Source organism: Labrus bergylta, chromosome 10 (assembly GCF_963930695.1).
Source record: "Labrus bergylta chromosome 10, fLabBer1.1, whole genome shotgun sequence".
Taxonomy (NCBI): Eukaryota; Metazoa; Chordata; class Actinopteri; order Labriformes; family Labridae; genus Labrus; species Labrus bergylta.
The window spans coordinates 28,702,727-28,728,610 of record NC_089204.1 but is presented as its reverse complement, the minus strand read 5'-3'; the positions used below and the strand labels follow the sequence as shown (position 1 = coordinate 28,728,610).

The 25,884-nt window shown below is 44.5% G+C and overlaps 1 protein-coding gene across 3 annotated transcripts in view; it reads left to right on the top strand.

The window, feature by feature from the left end:
• mcu (mitochondrial calcium uniporter) overlaps window positions 1-25,884 on the top strand; it is an 83,939-nt gene that overhangs the window by 49,971 nt on the left and 8,084 nt on the right. For all 3 annotated transcript variants that reach the window (XM_065959819.1, XM_065959820.1, XM_065959818.1), the window contains exon 3: window positions 22,720-22,783. In XM_065959819.1, the coding sequence (XP_065815891.1) occupies window positions 22,720-22,783 (64 nt within the window). The remainder of the gene's footprint in view (window positions 1-22,719; window positions 22,784-25,884) is intronic.

Below are 25,884 nucleotides of genomic sequence, written 5' to 3'. Positions count from 1 at the left end.
TCTGCCCTCTGAGTCTGCCTTCTCACCGTAAACAATAGGACATGGAGCGAGAAAGCACCAAGTACACCCGAGCCCTTCCAGAGAGGGGGCGTGGTCAGACACAGCTCATTTACATATTTAAAGGTACAGACACAGAAACAGTCTGTTCTGAGCAGGGCTGAAATAGAGGGGTTTATAGACATGATCAAATACAGGATCAGAGTGGATTTAGAACAAGAAACTTCACACACATGTTTTGAGGAGCTCTGAGACTTATTTAAACTGAAGAAGAGGAGGAGGATATGTAACCTTTAACTTCAGCCAATTTGTGTTATTGATCTCAAAATCAATGAGGAATTTCCTTTTAAAACTTGAATTATTGTAATCTGCTGTAGCTTCCTTTTCCTCCCACTCTCAGAGGTTAAACCTATAAACGTTCATTGATAACAGAGTCATAGTTAATGTGTAAAAGCTTTATGATAGTATACATAAAGGAAGCAGGAATGGTTGATAAACTGCGGCCCGGTGGATTGTTTCCCCCCTCAGGTACTCTAACAGGTTTTTAGAGTGGATGAGAATCACACAGCAATGAAATGATTACTATGAGGAGTACACAGTGAATGAAGACAATAAGAAGTTGGATTGCTAAAGTTTTCTGTAAACATCGTCATGATGGAGTCGTTTATAGAGATGACAGAGCTCACAGGTGTTTGAATCTGAATGAAGATGGAACTTAAAGCTTCAAAACAAACCTGTCACTCAAAATGTGTAGCGTCGTGTGTTTGTACACGAGTTAGTAAAATTAAACTGTGTCATTAAACATCTCATGTAGTCTTATTAAACACAGCATCAGTATAATCAGTGCAGTTGTAACAATCAATGTTTATTCGTCAGGAGAAGTCGACGTTTCATCTCCATAATTCACTCACTGCTACTGTTCCTCCACACTTTCTCGTTCACTAAAACACAAGAGGGATGTGAAGAGAGATACACAAATATGTTGGCTTGAATACACAGTTACCAGCACAGGTTCGTTGTTAAGTTTTTTCCAAAGCGATGTCAGCATTTAAAGCGGGGCTCTGTCACTCAGCTGAGTGCTTGTACTTTTTGTACCTTGGTGTAAAGGTACACAGCAGACAGATTGGTTTTGGGGTCACAGTTCTGTACAGCATGAAAAAAAGCAACCAAAAGTCCTGATTGCATAACTCTAGGTTTCTCTAGTTTATTTTGAACTCACAAAAGTGCAAGTTTAGCATCCCCGGGCCCCAACTTTTGCCTGCCACCTGGCCTATCAAGCACCTGACCCACATGTTTGAGGGGCCTCAAAAGCTCACCTCTGCTCTGTATTTGATGGGGTTTTGTTGGATTCAGCATGCTGCGACCTCCAGCTGGCATTAGGTTGGTTTGCAGCCGAGTGCTAAGTGGCCTGGATGAGGGTCAGCTACTCCAAGTCCAAGGCCATGGTTCTCTACTGGGAAGCGGTGGATTGCTCTCCTCTCGGTATGGAGTGAGTCTTTGCCCTGAATGAAGCCGAAATGAGTTTCCTCTGGAGGGTGTCTGGGCTCAGCCTTAGAGAGAGGGTGAGGAGGTCAGACATTTGGGGGGAGCTCAGAGTAGATCCGCTAGTCCTTCGCATCGAAAGGAGCCAGTTGAGGTGGTTCAGGCATTTAATATGGACGCCTCCTGGTCGCCTCCCTTTGGAGGTTTTCCTGGCAGGCTGAACTAGCAGGACACCCCGGGTAGACCCAGATCTCGCTGAAGGGATTATATATCCCATAAGGCCTGGGAACACCTTGATATCCCCCAGGAGGAGCTGGAATACGTTGCTGAGGTAGAGGATAGTCTGGGTTGACTTTTCACCTGTTGCCACCGCAACCCGGCTGTCATTAACACTGCATGTGATCATTGGTACAGACTGTAGGGTATGAAACATTAAACTAAAAAAGACAGGAAAACAAATAAAATGATGCAACATTAAAACCAACACAGAGATGAATATGTGAAATATAAAACCACATTAAATTCATGCCTTTAAAATGTATTCTTAACTCGTCTCTTAAAGGTGTCTTGATGAAGTTTGCATTCACTTTGAGATAGCTTTAAGTGGCATGGGAGGTCCATCCATCTCTGGTTCTTTCAACCAAAGGTGCATGCTCAATCACTACTGCTGTACGCCGTGTAAAGAGCAGGGACCACTGACTGACATCTGTACCTGAGATGGGACATTGTAACGAGGCTTTAACACATTTTTATTTGATTTACTTTTGGGTTTTTTGTGCCTTTATTTGAGAGACAGATCTGTGCAAAGAGTCGGGAAATCTGAGAGAGAAAAAAGAGATAACAAGCAGGAAAGCAGCCACAGATGGGATTCCAACCCAGGGCTGCCCGCCTCAAGGACTACAGCCTCCGTACACGGGGTGCACAAACCAACCACATGTCCACCGGCGCCTCGGCTTTTAAAGCTGAGCTCTTCTTCTACTGCTTATGGGCTTAAAGTCTTAAAATGTGTTAGCGTCAGTAGTGTCTTCGACCCGCTCTGCTTTCACATCCAGAGGCTTTTTAAAAAAACAGCAGGGATACGTTCTTGGACACCTGTTTTTTCTTTTGCCCATCTCCGGTGATTGGCACATCATGGTGATGCCGTCCAACATTCATTAGAATCTTTGATGGGTTTTCCAATGACACAGCTCTCTGGGTACCCACATTACTGATTTAAAGACGCTCCAGGGTGTCATCTTGTTTGTCATCTAATAGCTGTTAGCACACAGTTATAATCATTACTTCCACCTGGATTGGGGATTGGGTACTGTCATGTGTGCACATACTGTTATTCCCCTAGCTGCTGTGTTTACAGTTTGGTTCATTCCCTCTATCTTTGCAAATAATCGAGGATGGTATTTTAAAAATGATCAAGCACTCTAATAAGTTACAGTCCTTTTACGTTATCTGCTTCTCATCTTCAGTTGACAGAATATTGAATGCATGGTTTGTTCTTAGTCACTTCATCCACAATAAGTGGAGTTAAACGCCTTGTTATATGGTGAACAGATTATCCTGACAATCTCAACACGAGAGCTTCCTTTCAGCGAAAGAGCTGTGAAGGTTGGTGCGAGCAGGTAAATACTCTTATGTAAATGTAAATGCGTCACCCAGACGCTAATGCGAGCAGCTACGTTGCACAAATTTGAATCTGAATAACTCCCTTTTTTACTTCTGACTTAAGTTGAAAAATACCTTGACAAGGATAACCACGCAGTCAGAGTGATATTTACAGGAGCTCCGCTGAACTGTATTAATGCCTTAATCATATTACCACCAGATTATAACCCCGAAAATTGAATTACGGAAAATATATACAGAGTTTTGAGTGTTAAAGTGTTTAAAGGGGTTGATGTGTATTGAGTGAAATGATAAAGGTATCTTACTATCTGATCATTAAGGAAACATGTTGAAGTGCTGACTTCTCTGACAACAATGCAGCAGCCAGTATGTCCTCCTTCTAACTTTAGATTCTGCTCCTGAATGCTCTGGATTTGTTTGGACCAGAGAAGGTAGGCGCTTTTAAGACCCCCCCCCACGGCCGTTTTGGACGCCCCTCGGTTTGTCAGATATGAGAGCAGGGAGACAGCGCTCTACTATGTTTAGAAATTACATAGAATTATGTTCTTGTGTTTCAAATACATGGGCCAGACGTGGCCATCGAACAGGCCGGGGGGGGTCTGGCACAGTGTAGTTCCTAGAGAGAGAGAGATTGGTGCTAAAGTGTGACATCTACCCTGAAAGTCAGTTATATAAAGTTATACCTTTAACATCAGGAGATGTGTGCTTTAGGGAAAAAGAATCACTTGAATTATCAAGCAGAACTGCAGTAGTCGGTCCGCTGTGGGAGGCAACACGATGGTGCCCTTGCCTAAACTTGCCCGCCGAAATCCAAATCCTGCAGGGAGGAAGAGGAGAAAATAGGCAGGAACAACAGCAGTGGGGGGTCGAGCACTGGAGGAGGAGAGGAAGAGGAGGAGGAGGCCCTTGAGAAAGAAGAAAAATATTTCATAGAGGAGGGAAGGCGGCCCGATGAGCAGCATTCAGACGATGAGGATTAAGATACACCGAGTGGGAGCACGAGGACACAGAGATATGGAGACAGAGTTTTTTATAGGAGCATTAGTCGGCCCGACTTGCTCACTTTAATTTCAGGTCATGATGTCATTGAGGGGAGATGAAAGGGCAGAGATGGGTGGGACGAGATGAGAGCGTGGGGACCCTGTTTAACAAAGTCATCACCAGCTTTGCGGTCTGATCCGGCGTCTATATCTGCCAAATTAATTAGACACTGCTCTGTAATGTCTGTGTGTGCTCTGTGAGTCAGGGACCATCACAGCACATGCAGGCAGGCAGATATGAGAGGCCGCCCCGGTCCCCCTCTTGAGATCCGACTGTGTGCTTATTGGACTGCTGTGACTTCCATTCCCCCGGCCCTGCAGGGTGGGCATGACAACAGATCGCTCACAGACTGCGGCCCCACTTTCTGCAAACTGTCCCAACAGAGAGCGAGCTGCTCTGCCCCGCAGCTCAGGACCTGTGAATATTTGATGCTTGTTGTGAAACGCCTGCAGTGACATTTCTGTTGTTATTAACAATCAGACAAAAATGTTCGCCAACAGAGAAAAAAGGGCTAAAAAATCTTTCCAAGAAAAGATTTTCCCACTCCCTAACTGGCCAAATGAGGGAGCTTGGTCTGAGACTTTGAGCTCTGAAATATGACAATTTGGGGAATTGTTGAGGGCTTCCCAGTCAAGTTATAAAATATGTAATCCCCAGTGGAGTTGGGAAACGCAGAGTAACTCGATAGGATATGTTAAAAAATGAATCAACACATGATACATGGCCCATGATAATGATATCATGCAAACATTACAACAACAACATGTTATACTCTGAATGATCGAATCAGCTGGCCTGCATTGTCTATTTGTAGATGTCCTTATTTATAAGACAATAATGAACCTTCTGCTTCTTAATCTAAAGGGAATACAGCAGCTACACTCACAGCAATGAGAAATAGTGTAGGTGTTGTTAGTCCCCCGCTGAACAGACGGGTCACATGCGCCTGATCATGTACTTAATAAGCACAGTGTGAGTCACTGTTGTCATTAGAAAGCCTTGATTAATAATTGTAAACTATCGTTATTTTTTTTTGCATCCAATCATTTGAGGGTGGAGAAATAAAAAAAAAATGAGAGTGCAATGAAACCTTTTGCACCCTCATAAAAACCGGGCCTGGGTTCATCCTCAACATAATCAGGGGAACTCCATCTTCTGATTGCAGCGTCAGCAGGCGTCTTCATCTCTGCCATCTATTCATGGAATTGGCTGTCATGAGGTACACATAAGCCAATCAGCTGGAAGGTTTCACTTGGTGGACAGAAAACTTGGATTTCATTTTTTTTCATTTTTCTGATCAAAAAACCCTTTACTAAAAAAATATATTAATGCATAATAAGTTGGTGACTTTCAAGGTTAGCATTGGCCAAAGGGGGTTTCTAATTGTCCATTGTACTAACTTGGTATTGCTAATGTTTTTGCACATTTGTAATTACTGTTTTTATATTGTTTTGATGTATTGTCCATGCAGCAATTTTAGGGTATCCGAGACAAATTTCTCCATAGAGAGACGAAAAAAGAAACTTTGAAACCTTGAAACCTTGTATGTCAAGATTTAAAGAACACCAAAGATTTGCACAGATTATACTCCCACTCTGCAGCTTATCCAATAAGCTTTAAGTTTCCATTAAGAGTTTTAAGAAGGAAGTTTTCCAAACAGATTAAAACCACATTTTACAGATCAATAAAAGTTTAATATCTTCAATGTTTGAACTCTTTGTGAACAACGATTTGTGTATTTTTCTCTGATGTAGACAACAGGTAAAGCTTTTTTCAGTCGTGGGGACTAAAAGCTATTTCAAACGTCCGACTTTAACGTGTCTCAGACATTATTTATTGTCGGAATAAACTCCTCCTAAATAGACTGAGAGTTTTTTTTTAAGGTAGATCAGTCAGTATTTGAAGTGGAGGTCCTAAGTCACTGAAAAGCGGGACACCATGAATACTTATTACTGCGCTCTGACACAGATCTGTTAATATTGATTTTACGCTGCTGTGGGAAAAGCTTTTCTACGGGCTGCACACTCGGCTCAAGATGTGAAACACTTCTGCACTTTTCACTCCCCCTTTTCAAAGCAGCAGCCACTGATTCAGCCGTCTTTATTCTATTCCCTTTGAGCTGATTTTTCTTCTTCTGTCATTCATGCATATGGAAAAGGAAATGATGTAAAACATGCACCGACCACAGAAACCAGACTGATAGTGTACATTATGTCTCCCCACTGAAACTCATAATCTCCCAGCACAGAGCCGAGCAGGGAAAATCAGAAACAGCTAAATCGGGACCGGTCACGCATTCATCCTGGAACAAAAAACCCCCATCCAATCCCGATCGTTTTTTTGTAAGTCACGTTGACTACTTTCTTGCAGCACTTAACTAGAAAGTCATCATCACAGTCAGAGGAGATTGAGGCCGTAAATCAGAGCTTGAGGAAAGCTGTGTCTGAGTCAGTTGTTGTGCTGCAGCCTCTCCTTCGGCTCCTCCAGCCGTCGTCTGCTCCGCTCGCTGTCTGGCATTCATTAGCCCACGTTTTTTTTTTTGCTCTGCCATGTCTGCACGCCGTATGTCCATGTGGACCGCAGCGAGACAGACTCGCTGACGCAGCCAAGAGGGGGCAGAGAGTCACAACCTCTGTGGACTCAGTTTTCCACACTCTCTGCCCCCCCCCCCCCCCCCCCATAGAGACAGACCGGGCTCTGATGAGGCCCGGCTAATGCTGCAGAGTGATGTTTTAATTCTGAGTTAGCTTAGATCAGGCACTGAAATTGATCCTTTGTTTTTTTTAACCCGCTTGTAGCTTCACAGTTTGAGTCAAGGCAAGAGAGGATATAAAGAGAGAGATTCAGAGGGATGTTGAAGTTCCTCAAAAGAAGCATTCCCAGGCTCCGCTCCATAAATAACATCTGCTGCTCCAGGAGGAATTCACAGATGTCTGTGAGATGCTGTTCACTGCCCTCAGTGTCACCTCACATGACGGCAAAGACAGAAGCACCCTGGGTCAGCTCGGCATTGTGGGAATCTCAGGACCATTGATGGTATTAGCTGTAGTATTTATTATTACTGCAACTGCCCAAGAGCGTCCAAGGCTTCTTAGTATGCAGGGAGTAAATGTGCTGACAGTTTTCAGATTAATTTTTTAATGTTAGCTACTTTCTTAATCCCTGAGGGGAAATTAGTGTTTACACACACACACACACACACACACACACACACACACACACACACACACACACACACACACACACACACACACACACACACACACGGGCTGTGTCGGAAACCACTAACTAACTTACTGCCTACTACAAACTCAAACAGTCTATCCTGCATTCGGCCTGTTAATCAGACGTTATCAAACTAAACAGCAGGTCATGTGATGTACTTCTGGTCCGAGCTACATTGCACAAGCTAGCATCAAGCTAGCTCGACCATCAGTCCGTCAATAGACTTCAACAACTATATATAAACTAAATCTCAAGCAGCCAGACTGATTTCCATACTTTGGTCTGTACAGTACCAGGAGTTGAACCAACAACCCTCTGGTTCCCAACCCAAGTCCATACAGACCAGAGGCCTCAAACGGACTCTTCCGGTTCCCCCTATAACCGCCGGCCCGCCCCGCATGTTAAAAATATAATGTAGACAGGCCCGCAAATTAAAAAAAAATCGTTATATATATTTATTTAATTTTTGTGTTTCTTCATACCAACTCAAAATACCATTTCTTGTAAAAAACGTAATTCAATTAAAACTTATTTTGACAAGGTTGTTGTACAGACTGAGCTACTGCCGCCTCCAAATCATATAATCTTAATGTGATGTTTTGTTGTTTGGACCATTAGAGGATCAATTCTGCAAATTTCCCTTCACTTCATTTCTCATTAAAAAGCTTTAAAAGAAGTTGCCAAGGAGAAAACACCGGGAACCCACAATCCAGTTTAATAGCCATCTGACTGCCTTGAGATTTAAGTTTGACATTTTGCTGCATGTTTTGTCTCTGCTGACATTTAACCAGCAGAGGGAGAAGTTCAAAGCGTTTGGCCTCGTGCACCCTTTTTCAAAAACTCAAGATTTTATCTCCACTGAAGGACGATCATTAAAACGTTTATAAAGAGGAGGAAAAAGAAGATTTTTAGGGCTCTCGCTCCAATGTTATGTTTCCTCCTTTAACTCAACACCAATAGATGAGTTGAGCTGTGCATGGTTTGTGTATCTGTGTGACGTCACATAACTCGGGGGTCAGATTATGAAAGCGAGGCAGGAGATGAAGCAGCTGAGTGAGAAGAAGTGGAGCGTCTTGCAGCCTTCAGCATCACAGATGAGAGATGAGTTGGTGATGACCCAGTGCTGATGCTCATCCTCTGAACATAAATTGTATTCATTGTTGATTTTAAAAAGCGATCATGAAAAAAAAAAAAAAGAGATTGCTTTTTTAAATTTATTTTTAAGTTTAGCATTCTGCCTCCTCCGGTGGAGCAGTAATCTCTCACACCTTGAAAACACGACTTCTAACAAGCTTTCGCTTTAGGCTCAAACTTGAGAATTGGCCTCGGCAGAGATTCTCTGTTTTTTCTGTTGCCTTGAGCGTCTTCAGCAACAAACACGCCATGTGATGGTCGCAGAGGAGCTGCGAGCTGTAGGAGAGAACAAATGGGAAGATATTTACTTCTCAAGTCGAGCATTTCATCCTTTATTATAATTAATGAAACCTAAAACAGATGTTGGTGCAATATGAAGCTCTGCTCCCATATGTGAGTTTGTACAAAAGAGAAACTTTAATGGTTGGCATTCCAGATAAATAGAAAGACCTTTACTGGTGGAGCTGCAACCATAGATAATGAATCGCTCGATAGAAAATGAATCCCCTAACATTTTCATGATCGATGTATCCATATACATTTAGATTTTCAAGCATGAATGTCAAACACTTTTTGGTTCCAGCTGCTTAGATTGAAGAGTGTTTAGTTTTGAACGATGAGTTTAACAAGTGAAGCAATTTGAAATGTTTCTTTTGACTCTGGTAAGTTTAAAGCTAGACTCAGTAGTAATGTTTGTTGCAGCTTTTAATTACAACCTTGAAAATTGGGCTCCTCCTCCTCCTTCTGCTCGGCTCATTGCCACCAGAAGTGCACGCCCATGGCCTCTGACAGACCGCTGATGTTTGGCACCTGTCTGTCCAGTCCAGTGGCGCCGACCTGCTTGAGACCTAAACTCACCTGCTGACAAATTTCCCCAAGGGGACAATAAAGCGTATCGTATCGCATCTTACCGGGTATCGCATCGGAACTTGTCGTATCATGTCAACAGAAGGCAGGCCCCGCCCCCCATAGTCGTTCTTGCAGTGAAAGCCGACCAGAGGTTCATCACTGTTTTTTAACTATCCTTACCCGCTTGGCCTTTCATCTCACTACATTTTCCGTTCTTTGCTGTTAGGAGTGTCCACCATATCGGCCTGTTTGAACGGCATCCAGTCGTTGGATTGTTGCCACTCTTTGTGCTCTCATTGGCTGAGGTAACACACCAGCTCCCCGCCCAGAAACCTCCCAAGTCAACCAAACCAAAACCTGAAAATCCAGTCAGAGGACTCTGCAGACACAGTCACCACCTCACATGTATGGAGGCCATTACTCTTGTTTCAGTCCATATTTGATGTTTTTCTCCCTAAGAACGATAAGCAGCTCCATCAATTACCAAAACAATGTTTCTTTTCAGCCCTGCGTCTTCTGAGCACGCCGGTGATGGTGGTGTGAAGACAGAGTAAGGGAGGGTGAAACAAAGTGACGCGTGCTAACTCAGCACTATTGATTTGTGTGATGCATGTGATGTGGAGGGGGGGCTGCAGACCTCCAGCTTCTCACACTCTTAACTCTTAATCAGGACTGCTGGGGACGGATCAGCAGTCATATCAGAGCCAGAGCAGAGCAGAGAGAGAGTGAGTGTGTGAGGTGAGAGGGAATTTATCCATTACTTCGATGCATCCATCATGATAAAAAAGTAGAAGAATTGAAGACGGGGAAGGAGGAAAATAAATGGAGGAAAAAGAGAAGCTCCTTCATGATCATCCTGTCTGCTGCTGAAGGAGAGGGGCTGAGTATGACCTTCACTGAGTTTAACACTCACACAGGCTGCTCTTATGCCCAACCCCCCAAAAAAAGAATTCAAGCAATTTATTGCACGGTCACAGCCAATTTTCTAAGATGAGAATAACATGAGGAGGGTCCTCTCTGGAGTTGTTTGCACACTTTCTCCGTCCGTTCAGCCGCAGCAGATGGGCGTTCACCACGGGCCGAGTGAGTCGAGGTTTTCTGCCTGTTAAAGAAAGAAAGGTCATACTCGCCAAATATCGCCTGCTGCTCGCTCACGGTGGATAAATGTTTGGTCTCGATGTAGATCTGCTCTTTGTAGAAAGGTTCCTAACTTTTTTTGTTAGAGTTTGGCACCATATCGATGTAAGTCGATGGATTGATTGGATCCTCGCTCCCTGAGAATTCGATGTAAGTTGTTTTTTTAACCCAGTTGAGCAGTCTCAAGAAAGCCTTTTGGAGGAGAAGGAACTGGAGGGTAAAAGACACATAGTTCACAAAAACGATAACATCACCACACAGCATTTCTGCAATTATTTGTCTGTTTTAGATCCATCACAATATCTGCTAAAGGTTTTAAAAAACGCCCCTAAAAACTCAAATAGCAGGATTAACGTTTTTATTCACTGCAGTTTGGATTCAGTCTGACCTCTCATCTCGATTCATCCTGTCCGACATTACACTGCTTTCTTTGTCTTCTTTTATCCTGCTGTCTTCTTCAGCCGTGACGCAGCGACTCAAATTGCTCGGCACATTTGTTTAGAGCGCAATTATTCTCTTAAAGCCCGGCGCAGTCTAGTCCTGTGAAGGCTGTTTCGTCATGAGCCGGGGATCCGACCTGAAGATTTCTGCCTTTTAATAAGGCAGTTTTTTCTTACCACTGTAACTTTTGCTGCTTTGCTAAAGTGCTCATGATGGATAGGCCGGATCTTTCTAACATAACAATGAGTAAGATCTTTACCTGCTTTTTGTAAAGTGTCTCGAGATAACACTTGTTATGAGTTGACGCTATACAAATAAAAATTGATTGTTTGATTAATTGATTGAATTATTTTATTGATTTTAAAACGGCGATATTTTGCAACATCGACTCGTTGACTATATCACCAAAGTCAGGAGGATGATGATCTGTCCAGGTGTAACGTGTGTTGTTAGAATCACATACTGCTCATGGCCACATGTCGAACATACTTCTAGTGTTTTGATCAATGCTTCTGACTGCAACACTGTTTGCATGAATGTTTGAGTATGACATACTGTAAGGGTCTCGATTACTTTAAAGAGGCACTAACTAATTAAAAAGTAGAAGAAGAAGAAGAAGCCCCTTCATCGTATGTGCTGCAGAAGGTGACGGGCCGAGGATTGCGTGACCTGCACTGAAATGAACACTGACACAAGCAGCTAGTGCCATCTGGTGCATGAGCAATCAAAGCGGGGGTCTTACTGCGCCTGCAGACTGACCCTGGCCTGCACACACATGCACACATCCTGTATATACACACACACACACACACACACACTATGCATGCAAACACCCTCATGAATGTATGCTCTGATCTCAAAAAGTGACTCGTTGAAGTGAAACTCAAAGCCGGATTGGACGTTTTCCAGGAGCGGATTTGTGCAGCACAATGGCCGACGTTAGCTGCCTTCTGAGCTCTGGTGTGAAAGCTTGCAGCACTGCTGATTAATAATGCATGCAGCTCCAGTGTTGTTGGTCCCAGGGAGTGGTGGGAGGGCGATGGGTGGGGGGTGTCATAACGGCGGATTCCTTCATAGCCGAGATCTGATCTCGCTGATTAACAAGCCATGAGCTGGCATTAATTAATCAAAGCATGTCAAGGGGTCTGAAAGGCAATTCAGTGAAATGGAGTGAAATGTTAAGCTGGAATTATTTATATCTTGCTGTAACTGGTGTGAGGTTTTTGATGTTTGAAATAGCCTAATCAGGGAAACGTTGTTTTCAATATCGACTCTACATTTCAGTGTGTGTGGGGTGGGGGGGGGGGGGGGGGGGGGGCAGATTGGAGCTGGCTTTCTGGGGTCTCTCTCTCTGCTCCACCAAGGTTTCCACTTCTCATTGTGTGTACAGAGATGACTGTGGCGCTGAAGAACGCGGCTGCAGATTTCATATCTGTTAATGGCTTTTTACAAGACGGAGAAACACAAGCGATGGAAGGAAAAAAAAAAAGGGCTGTGTTTTTATTTCATTACATAAGCTCGTCGGCGCTGAGGTGGAAAAATAAAAAAAGAAATGACAGAGTGATTACAGTCACAGTGTACTCACATCCACTCTCTGCTGTTGCGTTTGCTGAGTGCTCGCCTTATCTAGGTGTATTTGTTGCTTTTGTCTGTATTTCTGAGGGGATGGAGATTGTGGGTGTGTGTGGGTGTGTGTGTGTGTGTGTGTGTGAGGGGATTGTGAGTGCCTCGGATCGGGCACAGCTGAGCTTTTTTCAACTTGCTAACCACACGGGGGTAAGGCTACAAGGAGCTGAGTGTGCAGGAAGATGCTAACAGAGCTGAATATATAGAGAGAGAAGGTAACATGCAGCACCTGTGAGACAGAAAACAGGGCATACATTGACCTCAGGATACAGTATCAGCTGTGTGAAAGGGGAATTGATGGATATTTTCCCACCGTTTACAGCACTTTAAAGGCTTTATATGTGATTTTTTGATCCAGCAGATGTCGCCCTTGAGCACCAGCATTAAACCAAAACAACTGGCGCTGCTTTGTTGTGTTAGCATGCTAATGCTAGCGATCTTTATTCTGCTGGTATCTTCACACTGCATGTAAATTTACCTGAAATGAGCGTGATCTAGAAACACAGTTAAGCAGTGAGTACAGTATGTTATTCTTCTTTCCTCTAGTCCCTCAATTAAACAACTTTTATACACGAGGGGAGGAGTCAGCCGGCCGTCCGGGCGATGTAAACAAAGTGAAGATAGGACTCTGAAAACTCTGAAAACATCACAGACAGTGGGACTCGGGTGTTACACCCATTGTAGACAGTCATGACTCACAGAGTTATTTTCAGAGGATAGACTTGATTTCTATTATATTTAAGTGCATAGAAAGCCTTTAAACATTTAATAAGATCTGCTTTTTAATCATGCAAAGATTAATAACTCGTGCAAAATAATCATCGGTATCTTGACTCAGAGGAATCATTTTTATGGTCTCAGTTTTGATTTCAATTATCAACACAGGAAGCCAAAGGGATGTTTGAGAAAATATGATGTGTTTGCAAATTGAATCTTCCTTCATTCCTTTCCAATGTAGTAAAAACAAAAAAAACAAAAGAAAGTTTTCATCTCCAGGAATACAAATAAAAAATCTAGAAATCGGTGTTTCAATATGATGCAGTTGATAGCTAATTATTTCTTAGGGGAAAATAACAAACGAGAGCAAGCAAGAGAGAGAGAGAGAGATCTGAAACGGTCGCAGTCAGCATCTCTTAATGTGCACTAAAAGAGTAATAAAGCATCCGCAAAATAACACGGCGAAGACATCTCTCTCTGTGTTAATGAATCCACACACATCCATTCAGCAGCTGACGATGAAAGAGATTTAATTTAATACATCATAAACCCTATTATTCCCCTGCTAACTGTCCACATGGCAGAGGGTTGTTGTTGTTGCTGCTGAGTCAGCAGGATGTCACGGCTGTAAACTTTTTTTTACAAAATAATGGGGACAGGTGGGGGGTGCTGCTACCTGAACCTCGGCTAATTCAGAAATGGCTACGTTACTGAACTCATCCTCTGAGGTGTGTTTGGGTTTTTTCAAGCAAATATAGCACAAATTATAACATCACTGTACCTTTTTTTATTTTCCAGGAAGTCTGTGCTCCAGTTCTGATTTAAATTAAACATGTCAGCACTCATGAGCAGGAACGTTGTCTCCGCTCACCATACCTGGCTTGTTAGCTTTCTCAGTGTTTCAGATGATTTATGAGTGGTTGTCCATGCATGAAAGTCAGGATTGATGTTGGCTTGCCGTGCAGAGAAGATAGCTGGTTGTTATAATCTCTTTAAAATAATGAGTTTTGGTGGCAAGCAGGTCAGTGCCGCCGCCGCCGCCACCGCCACCGCCACCGCCACTGGACTGGACAGACAGGTGCCAAACATCAGCGGTTAGCTCGGTGCTAGCTTGCTAATTTATCGGCTTTTTCCACGATCTCTCCGGTGTCTAGATCAAGACACTCAAAGCACAATTTAATAAGCAGCTCTTTAGCCCGCTAATGCCTTAAGCCGTGGGAACTGACTGGCTAAGATAACTTGGCGTTTTGCCTTTACCCCCCTCTAAACCTCTCCAGTGCCTCGCTCCTGTCCAAACATTGTCACTTCTCTCTAAAGACACGGCTGCAACCTCGAGGCTTTTTAAATGTCAGTCCTCAAACCAGAAGGGTCTGGTATTTATAACCCTCCCCGTCCGTCCGTCCTGTCCTGCAGACTTCACTCACATTGATCTGAACCAGTTTGTAATATTACTCTCCGGGTCATTGACCTCCCACTGACCCCACCTCAGTCTCCTCCTCACAGAAACATAACGGAGCACTCCAGCTCTCCTTGACCCCCTACATTTATCAAACCATGGGGTCACTTTGAAATTGATCTGAGCTGTGATTGTAAATCTCTCTTTAAGTTACGACTTGGCAGAGAGAGCACTCCTCAAGCAGGCCTGGTGTTAAATTCTAATGTAGATATGAGGGTGCAGTGATGCCTTAAATGAAAGTAGAGTGTATGCTCTCTTGACATGCTCGAGGTGTGTATTCATGAATGATTTCAGGAGTGACTTTGTCTGACCACCCGGGTTACCGGGCGGTGCAGCAGCGGTCCTGCAGGGCTGCACATTACCACATAGATGGATGCAGTCATTGTGTGGATAAATGGCAAAGGTTTTCACTCCCCCCCGAAGGGCACCATGAAATGGGAATTATGTCAACGACATCATTCTTCAGCACTGGTGTCTGTTACACACACACACACACACAGCCTCATTTTACCCCATTGTGTCGACACACAGTTCCCGCAGTGTGTCTGGAGATAAAAGGATGGGTTCAGAGGGAGAAGACTTTGGTAAACTGCTGAGTCATGTTGTGTTCGGATTCAGCCATATAGCAACGAGCTGAAGGAGCAGCAGTCCGCGTATTTCTTAATCCCAACCAGGGGTAGATTAGTAGCCCAGAATGATAACCTCAGGGGGTCCTGAGGGATTATAGAGTAGCTCAACTAATTAGAAAAAAAGACAACTAGATTTGAAAGCTGAATATACAACGTGATACCTTGGGCAGACTATTTGATCATGTCTATAAACCCCTCTATTTCAGCCCTGCTCAGAACAGGCTGTTTCTGTGTCTGTACCTTTAAATATGTAAATGAGCTGTGTCTGACCACGCCCCCTCTCTGGGAGGGCTTGGGTGTACTCGGTGCTTTCTCGCTCCATGTCCTATTGTTTACGGTGAGAAGGCAGACTCAGAGGTTCAGAACAAACACCTAGCTGTGGGAGTGTCACCCACCTGGGGGAGGGGCTACTGCCCTTTGTGATGTCATGAAGGCAAAATCTCCAAAACGGCCTGTTTGTACACACATTTTCTGAAAAGTGGAGCAGGTGAAAGATGGAGAGGATGGACTTTTCTCATCATTGGGGGGTTTGTAGACGGACTAGAGTCACATGTTAGAGTTAGAGGAACGTGGTGAAGAGGATTTTACAGAATATGTGACCTTTAAAGTTATTGATTAACTGTTCAAATGGATATGGATGCTTTAGGTTACCACTTAAATATTAGTTTAATATTTATAAAGCTTATGTTTGCAGAGTAAGGGAGTTATGCTTTAATTGTCTCAGCCTCTTCATGCAAACAATAATGTTTCATATGCATGTAAACATTACATCCTCCTAACGAGTAACACACTTTATATTTAAAATGAAGCAGCAGCATTAGGTTTAAGCTCAGCTCAAATGAACCTCAAGTACGCTGACGTGGTGTTGATGAAGGGGTGCTTGAGTTCATCTGACAGGGTGGTGAGGCTGCACACATAAAGAGGGGTCAAGAATCACTGATGTGCTGCATGCATGCTGCACAGTGGATGTTTGTTTAGTCAAATAGAAAATCAGCATTACAGGACATCACACTCTGTCTTGTCACATGCAGAGATCTCATAAATATAACCAATTTTTATCCACCCCTCGAAGCAGCTCTCCTCTGCTGGGAAAGTTGATTAATCCATGCTTAAAAAGAGGCTTTATAAAGTAATGCAAATTTCTCCACATATGTACAAAAATGAGGGCAAGAAGTGTCATTAAGAAGGGCATTAGATGGGAGAGGGATGAGGGGAAACGTAGCACAGAGTGGAGGTATTGATACGAGGCAGAGCTGCAGCACTTTCACTCTGAGGTGTCGATTCCATGCTGCAGCTTCATTCACTTCAAATGTGCTTTTTTCTTTTCTTTCTTTCTTCCCTGAAAACTGGAACATTAGTGTTAGATTTGTACACTTTGTATACTGTTAAAGGATGATTAATCTTCACTGCAGATCAATAGCATACTATTTCCCCGTGTCATAGGAGAGCTAGGGAGAGACTCGATATGAAGCGGTATGAGCCTGCAGCTCCAGGGCTTTTTTATATTTCACTGAGTGTATTACATTTATGTCATCTCCCGCAGCATTTACTGTTTAATCTACTGGGTCTCTGCCTGCTGCAAGGAGTGATGAGTGTATTTATTTTAATTGAAGGAAAAAAAATGCACACATGAGCATGGTGTTATGAAATGCAGCTGGATGTTGAAGCGCAGTGCAGATGAGATTTGGAGCGGAGATCAAAACCAGCTCATCAGGATTCAGGAGTAAAGACAGAGATGGAGGGAGGGAGGGAGGGGGAGTGAAGGCAGGGGCAACCCCCCTTTCTAGACGAGGGATTCCTTTACTGCAGTGATCAGCAGTCCGCCCCCCCCCCCCCCTCCTCCTCCCCCTCCTCCTCCTCCTCCTCTCCCTCCCTATCGATGCATCCTCCCTTTTTCTCTCCCTTCTCTCCTCTGTTTCCCTTCTTCCCCTTTTCTTCTCTTCTCTCTCTCTTTTCAGCCACCATCCCCGCTACACCACACTCACACTATACCGACACGTTTCAGTGGTGGTGGTGGTGGGGGGGGGGGGGGGGTGGGGTTAGTCTGCTGCAGGGTACAGTATATGCAGCACATGGTACTCGTGACTCTCACACTTTTTACTCCAGCCTTCATTTATCTCGATCGCTCCCTCGCTGCTCCTCCATTTATCCTCCATTCTTTCCCCCTCCTCTCCTCGTTCTCTCTCCATGCTCATCTATCCGTCCTCCATACTCGCGTCTTCCTCCCTCTCTCTCTCCCTCTCTCTTAGTCGTATGACATTGATTCCAAGGTTGCCGTGCTATTGACTGCTGCTTCGCTGTTAAATATTTCAGGCGGCGTTTCAGTGGCTGTGTGCCGAGGGAGAGGAGAGGAGAGGGAGGAGAGGGGAAAAGGGGGCGTGGGGGGGGCTACACTCTGCAACTACCGCTGACGAACAGGCTGGCCAACAGATGGATGAACAAATACACACACACACACACACACACACACACGCCACCTGCAAAAGGTACATCCACGCGTACATGTCACTCTGCAGATGGATCTACACACACACACGCCAGCGCCATATTTGCATATGTCTGTGATGCTGCCCCGTGTCGGGGTGTGTGGGTCGGTGCTGCTGCTGCTGCTGCTGCTGCTGCTGCTGGTGCTGCTGCTGCTGCTGCTGCTGGTGGTGTTGGTGTTGTATCTCGGTGAAATCTTTCCTCCTGGCTTCAAGCAGCTGAAGTTTAATGAATGAGCCAAACAGTGCTGGATCGCTCTCTGCAGACTGTGCAGTTATTCCAGACCAGCCAAAAACACCTTCTCAGCACGTCATCTGATCAGAAGACTAATCGCTGTTTGGGCTCTGCTTAAGAACCACGGGACAACAATCAGCATTTTCATTAGACACATAAACTCACATTTCACCGTGGTGGTGGTGGCGGCATGACAACACTCAGACTTCGATGAAGTTATACAGTCCTGATGCTCAGACAAAAGGGGGGGGTGTAGTGTCTGGTTTATAAAAGTGAAGTGCCTTCAAACTGCATTCTCTTTAATGCCCAGTAGGGGGCGACTGCACTGAGTCTGGTTGCAAATTTGTTTGAAGGACAAGATCCAGGCACTGCAGGCTGACAGTCAGGATGGAGGAGTAGGTATGCGTGCGTCCACTCTGGGATCTGGATCTGGACAAATTGGCGACGGCCAAAAGTGAGGCTTCAAAAGTTGAGTTAAAAAACCCAACAGGTGATGTCAAGGTGACTATTTACGTCTTTCAGTCTACGTTCAGGACATTAGACTGTATAAAATATGGACGTTGTCTCAGGCATGTCTCCTATTGGTTTTTGAGGCCAACAATGGCAGCCCCCATATTTGAGATGCTATCTATGTATAACTTCTGATCAATCTTAAAACAGGCTAAGATGTGGAATCGAGGCCTTGATTCTGCTGATTTACGAGAAACACTTCGGCTTAATAAAACCAAACAAATGAGCTATAAAATAATGAACTCCCAGAACAGTGTGTACCAATAAAGAAAGGTGTTATTGATACCAAATGTCCTTTTTGTTCCAGACTGTTAACACGTTTAATGCTGCTGTGAAATTTGCCTTTTCAATATGGGCCTTATGGGGATTCTTTGTCTTTTGGAGCCTGTGCCAAGAGGACACTTGAGGAACTGCAGTTCTTCACATTTCCTTACGGGCTTACTTTTCTCTTCACCAGAGGTTGACTACTAGTTCAGCATTCAGACTCAGGGAGTTCATGTGATATTTAACAACTTGGGGCCTGATTTACTAAAGGTTTGCGTGTCTTAAAACGTGCGCAAACTTGATACCACCAGCAAAAAACTGTACTATCTGATCTACTAATGGCGCGCAGTGAGGATTGCGTCTTTAATATGAGCCTTAATGAATATGCAATATGGGGCGTTTCTGCCCTAGTGTGCAAAATACTGGGAGGAGAAAATGCAAAGAAGTTTAGTTAGTAGACGCATTGCGATTTATCCAGCCTGACAAAAAATGCAGTGATTATGAAAGCGTCGGAATTTAACACCTTTGAAAGGATACCTGATACCTTGGGCGCTGCTCACTTTACAGTGGATCACGTGGGTTAAAGTTTTGCATCACTGCTGCATCGGGGACACTTCATACTTTCCACTCTTTCCTTCTGTTTGCAGATGTCAAAAATTAGAAGTACGTTGAGGTTTCCAGGTGTTCTTATGTTCCCCTCGGGAGTTGAGCAAGAAAGAAACATCAAAACATTGAACCCCTGGTGAGGCCTCCCATCTGTGGAGCGTCATAATGGTGCAGTCAGTGTTGCATTGGATGCCTGAGGAGAATGTCTCCGGGAAAAAACAGAGGCAGCAGTTTAGATCCAGCTGAAAACGCAGCGGTTAGCACCTCATCGCTAATTAATGTCAATCCTCCACAATGCTGAGGGAGGGGAGCGGTGGGGGGGAGCTGTCATCCGTTTGTGTAAATCAAAAACATTTAACCGGTCCGACATCGACTCTTCTTGCACAAGCATTAGGCTCTCTTGTTCCTGAACCAGAAGCCGGATCAGACAGCTGTGGGGGAAGTGATGGGCAGCTGCATTCTCTGAATGACAGCCGGGACATTTAAGTCACGAGCGTTTGATTGATTGGCGTCTGTGTTTGTAAAATCGATGCTGGGATAACAGGTCGCCCCCCCTGCTGCAGGTCCCAGTCCTGAAAAATATTTTCAGACTGGCAGAGATTGTTCTGACCGGTTTAGCTGTCAGCTGCTGTTAAAGTCTTATTCTGATCAGATCCAGATCTCTAAAACAAGATGGAGTTATTCCCCAAAGTTTCCTGCTGTGTCACCGGGCGCTCTCATGAGACACACCGTACAGGAAGTGATTACATTTTGATCTCTCTCTGTTGGTGTCTGTCTCTCAGACTTAGCCGTGATATCTGTTTTGCCGAGTATTGATCAAATCTGGCTCTAACTTCCAGACCTGCTTCTCTGCCTTCATCTTGCTCCTCTAAAGTTTCCGCCTGTCTCGCTTAGAAAGGTTATGTTGGATAGAGCACAAAAGCTTGCTTTCAGCTCAGTGCTACAAATCCAGACGGCGTCTGTCTGCAGTGACAGCGCATGAAATACACACACAAACTGCTGCCGAACATCCTCTCCCTTCAGAAGTGTCAGTGTGAAGCCATAAAGCAGAATCTCTGCTGGTGTGGTTAGCCTCAGCGAGGGTCAGAGATACAGAGCGCACAATCATAAATCTGATACCACGAAGAGTCTGCATCAGACTGAAAACCTGCTGGATGCTGAGAGACATGTGAGTCGGCTCTGTTTGAGTGAATCTCCTGTGCCTACAGCTGAGGGAGGTTATGCAAAGGCCTGCAGGATTTTGAGATAAAGATGAAATGTGCATAACATTTTTTCACCACTAAATCAGCACCAATTGCTCGAAAAATGATAGCTTGCTCTGTCTTCATGTGACTGCATCAGATAATGTTAAAGCATGTCAGTGTGTGAGAAAGCATTGCTGAAATAGACAAGCAATGCTTTTACATAAAACATACAACAAAAGATAAATGTTCCTTTTGTGTTTCCATAATTACAGACTTTTCTATAATTCATTCAGAGGACGCTTTTATCCAAAGTGAAAACACAATGAAAGGTTCTAGAGAGGAAACAACAACGTCTGGAAGTACAAACACACAGCTTGAAGTCCGGTCGGATACACAGGTGCTGACAGGAAGTGACCAGAGACAGAGCAATTTTATTTTAGATAATATATCCTCATCAACTACATAGACAGCTTCTCCTATCCTAAATATCATCATCATCATCATTAAGGTCGCAGGTGTTCATAAAGAGCTGGGTCTTTAGCTTTTCCTTAAAGGTGCAAAGAGACTCTGCAGCTCATTTAGAGTTTGTTAGCTCGTTTCACCACCGGGGGGCGACAGAGGAGAAGAGTCTAGTCAGCGTCTTAGGACCCTGTTGTGAAGGTTGGATCAGACGCCTTTCATTGGCAGAGCGTAGTGGGCGGGAGGGAGTGTAGACCTGGAGGAGACATTTTTTAAGCGAGCAGCAGAGTTTTAAATTTGATGCGAGCAGTAACTGGGACCCAGCGGAGGGAGATGAACAGCGGAGTGACATGTGTTGTTTTAGAAAGGTTGAAGACGAGTCGGGCTGCGATTTAATCAAGGTCACTCAAACATTCACCGCAAATGAGATGCTCATGTCAATCAGAAAGGGATCGCCCACACAGTCTTTAGAAAACTACATCACACAGAAAAGCTAACTTAGTTTCCTAATAAACGAGTTATAAATATTTACATTACTGTGCCTGTGTAATGAAGCTGATATTTCATATTTGCATTTTCTTCTATTTTAATCAAAATTTGCCCGAGGCTTTAATAAACCCAAGTACATGATCACAAACTCCCTGACTCCACGCTCGGCTTATTAAATATGATGATCAGTCAGCAGAGTGAACAGAGCGATGTCGGTGGTGCAGCGGAGCCACATTTTGTTTGTGCATAAGTCAAACTTAAATCAGGGAAGGCTCTTGTTTTGTTTGCAGCCCTCTGGCGCTCTTTTCTTTTTCCTTCTTCCCTTGTTATCCGATGTCTCATCCTCGCTCTCGTTCACTCTTAAGTTGCGAGGAGATCCGACAGCCCCGTCTCCTGGCCTGTTTTAAGGCTGGGTATAGCTGGAAACGTGACAAAGCTCTGTAATGCGGCGCATATGACCACGCCTACCTCGCTGGGGTAATGGTATACTGTAGGAGAGAGAGAGAGAGAGAAAAAAACGAGGGTTTCCCCAAGCTCTGCTCCTCTGTTCCTCCTTCCCCTCCTCCCTCGCTCCCTCCCTCCCTCCCTTCTTCTCTCTCTCTCCAGTCTGTGACACAAGTGCAGATTTCATACTGAACCACATTGTTGTAACTCGGGCTGCATTTGGCTGCCGCGTGTGTGTGTGTGTGTGTGTGTGTGTGTGTGTGTGTGTGTGTGTGTGTGTGTGTGTGTGTGTGTGTGTGTGTGTGTGTGTGTGTGTGTGTGTGTGTGTGTGTGTGTGTGTGTGTGTGTGTGTGTGTGTGTGTGTGTGTGTGTGTGTGTGTGTGCTCCCAGGGTGTGGCTGCAGTCTGCATAAAGAAACATTTGTAGAAACTGGAACAGGGGGAAGCCATCTTGTAATGTTATACTCTAAGACGTTCAAATATACACTCTGAGAAGAATAAGACAATAAAAATAAACTCATCTGCTTATTTTACCTCCAGTTTACTAAACTAAAAGACACCTGAGGTAACCTGTGAACAAGTGGAATAACCACATTCTCTCTCTCTCTCTCCCTCTCTCTCTCTCTCTCTCTCTCTCTCTCTCTCTCTCTCTCTCTCTCTCTCTCTCTCTCTCTCTCTCTTCTTGTGTGCAGGTTTGGAGGGGCGCCCCCTCATGGCACGGCCAGAGACTGTTGTGTACCTCCGCTTCTCCAGAGGGTAAGTTCCTCACCTCCCTTCTTCCCCTTCATTCACTTTCTTCCTCTGACCAGATGAGCCGTATCCGAGGGTTTCCCTCCTTTAAAGAAAAAAAATCCCCGCCTGCTTTTAGCCTCTGTTCCCCGGCACAGAGACTAATGAGTTCTGCACCTAAAGGAATTCAGCATTGATCAGACGGCGGAGGCTCATTTTGGAGTAAACAGCCAAGCAGTCATTAATGTGGAATCTGTCCTGGACTAGCATCTGCGTGCGTGAGTGCCGGAGAGATTTAGAGCGTGAACAGAGAGGAGGCTGAGAGGAGCGGGCAGCAGCATGATGATTTGATTTTTAAAATGAGCTTCATGAAGCAGCAGGACAGAGTCCAGATAAAAAACATGATCCTAACACTTTGAGCCTCGCATTAGCATTGATCCCTCTTGAACTTATCCACACTTCGTCGTGGTTCTACCATTAAAAATGATATTGGAATATCAGAGTTGTGTGTAATCGGCCAACACAGAAAAAAGTCCATAGTTTTGAAGTGCAGGGGATAAATACATGAAGCTTTGAGTGCTTCGCTGTGAAACCCAGATCCAGTGTAGTATTTGCTTTATGGTTAAATTTTGCATCATAAATCATCATAAATAAAACATCAAAAAATCCCCAAAAATGTATTTCTATTCCTGGTTTGTAGCACCCTGAAATCTCGATTGAGTACTTATCATATGGCGTTGAAAAGATTGCCAGTTCAAGGCGGGATATTTACACCCCTGTTATGTCTCATTTGGCGGCAGAATGGAGGGGCGGAGTCATGCCATGCCTGATAGGCCACCGGAGCTTGTAACAGAGTTATTAGCGCCGTGAATGTACGAGAAGCTCCCGCTGTGTGTTCACACGCTGCGCCTCTCACGCTTCAGCAAAGCCATAGTTGGTAAACCGTTAATGGACTTGAGCTTTTATATATCACTTTTCTAGTCTTCTGATTCCTCAAAGCGTTTTCACACCTTCACATTCACACCTTCACATTCACACACTGATGGTAGAGGCTGCTGAGTGAAGAGTCCATCAGTATTAACTCATCCATTCATACACATTCATACACAGCTGCCTAAGCAGCAGGAGCAACTTGGGGTTAAGTGTCTTTCCCAAGGACACATCGACATCGGACATGTTGCTACAGGAGCTGTGGAGAGACGACCGACTTGACCGTTGAGCCACAGCCGCCCCGTAGTGCGATGTAAAATCTCACAAAGGGGGAAGCCAATATTACACAGCGAGTACAAAGGTTGTCATGGCAGCGGATAGTCGTCGTCTTAGTGACCTCATGCATTAGTTTCTACAGAGGCTTTTTTAGTAGTTGAACGATGGCAGCGGCCATATTGGAAAGGGAATAACTTTGGATCAATCTACTTTAGTAACAGGCTAAGAGGTGGAATTTAAGCACCCTGACAAACGGCCTCATCGTGTCGCCTGTCAATCAAATCAGCCGTGCCTGTGGTTTGGCAAACGCTTAATATACATAATCAACACAGATGAGTTAAAGAAATGCACAAGCTTTATAGTGTGTCTGAATAAATACATACATTTTTTAGCCTAGTTTGTTTCTGCTGTAACATAAGTTATAATGGAGCTCCCTGCGCCTCAAGTGGACACTCCAGGAACTACACTTTTTGTATTTCTGCACTGTTGGAACAAAGGGAGCAGCTGCAGGGGGGGAGAGAAACTGATTGTTTTGGGAAGGTGTCAATGATAGAGATTGTGTTGAAGTAGAACGTCTGCACCGCTGCGTCCTTGAGCTCGGACACGAGGAGCATCTTGAACCGGAGCCCGGCCGGTGCAGCGTATGCCAGCCGATGATCCCTCATTTCTTTCTTGGTTTCCAGCCCAAGCAGAGAGATCTGCTGATTCACTGCAGCGGTCCTGAGCATGGAGGGTTTTTTTGGGTGCAGCTTGGAATCACCTCGGCTGCGGGCCCCCGCAGTCCTCTGTGTCATCAGGGGGGGCCACTCAGCCTGATAACAGTATAAGCTCTGTTGGCTCATTAAAACCAGCATTTGGTTACAGACCAGGAGAGCTGGGTTACGTTATTAGTGTGCAAGAAAAACTGCACAAAGTGCCACTTTGCAGAAGCGGGCGGGGGGCTCAGCTGTTTGCTGCAGAAATGACGATTCTCCCAATCGTTCATAACAGAAGGAGAGCACAGCAAACACTGACACACGCTACATCACCCTGAAGTGTGTTGGCAGGGCGTGCTGCAAACTCCAGGTGTCAGTGTATTCAGTCAGTTCTTCTCCTTTGCTGCGTTGAAGGACACACAGAGAATGAACTTCTTTTCTGATTGTCAGTCTGACCACGCAGCTTCATTTAGTGGTGTGTTCAGGCGCTCTGAGTGAATGAGAAAACATCAATAGTTGGCATCAACAAATCAGCATTACAGTTCTGTGAGGTAAAGGTTAGCTGTGTTATCGTTCATTGATTTTTTTTTAAGGCCTGACAGTCAAAGAAGGAGGAATGCTTTGGCAAAACAACAGTCCACATATTTCAGCTTTGTGCATATTTTTTTTCTCGCCTGCGTGTGAGTCCTCTGAAGACAGATATTCAGTCAGAGGCTGAAAAATAGAAAATAGGTTTCTGGAGGTGTAATCTGATGTAATAAAGACATCATTCTTGTTGTAACAGTGAGATTCCATCATGTTGCTCACATATTCTCCTCGTGTTTACCTTTCATGTCGTCAGTCTGTGAAATCTAAAGAGAAGTTTTGCATGATTAGCAGCTCAAAAAACTCCTCATTTATCTGACACTGACGTCAGTAAAAAAAAAAACAGTTTCAGCCTCTGCCTGAAACGCTTCGTTCCAGCTGCTCCCCCCCTCCCCATGTGCCCACTTTCTTCTGATTGGCCGGCTCTCTGGAAGCCTTCAGGGGGGCAGAACGCTGCAGGGCTGCCAGGGGGAGAGCTGCTCTCCAGTGCTGGGAGAAGAGAGTCTATGTGAAGAAGTTTCACCGGCTTATGTCGAGGCTTGAAGACGTCTCATGAAAGTTTTGGTTTCATATTGGTGAACTATCGCATGATTTACAGAACGAGCCGTTTAGCGCCCCCTGCAGACTGATCCTGGGATTACT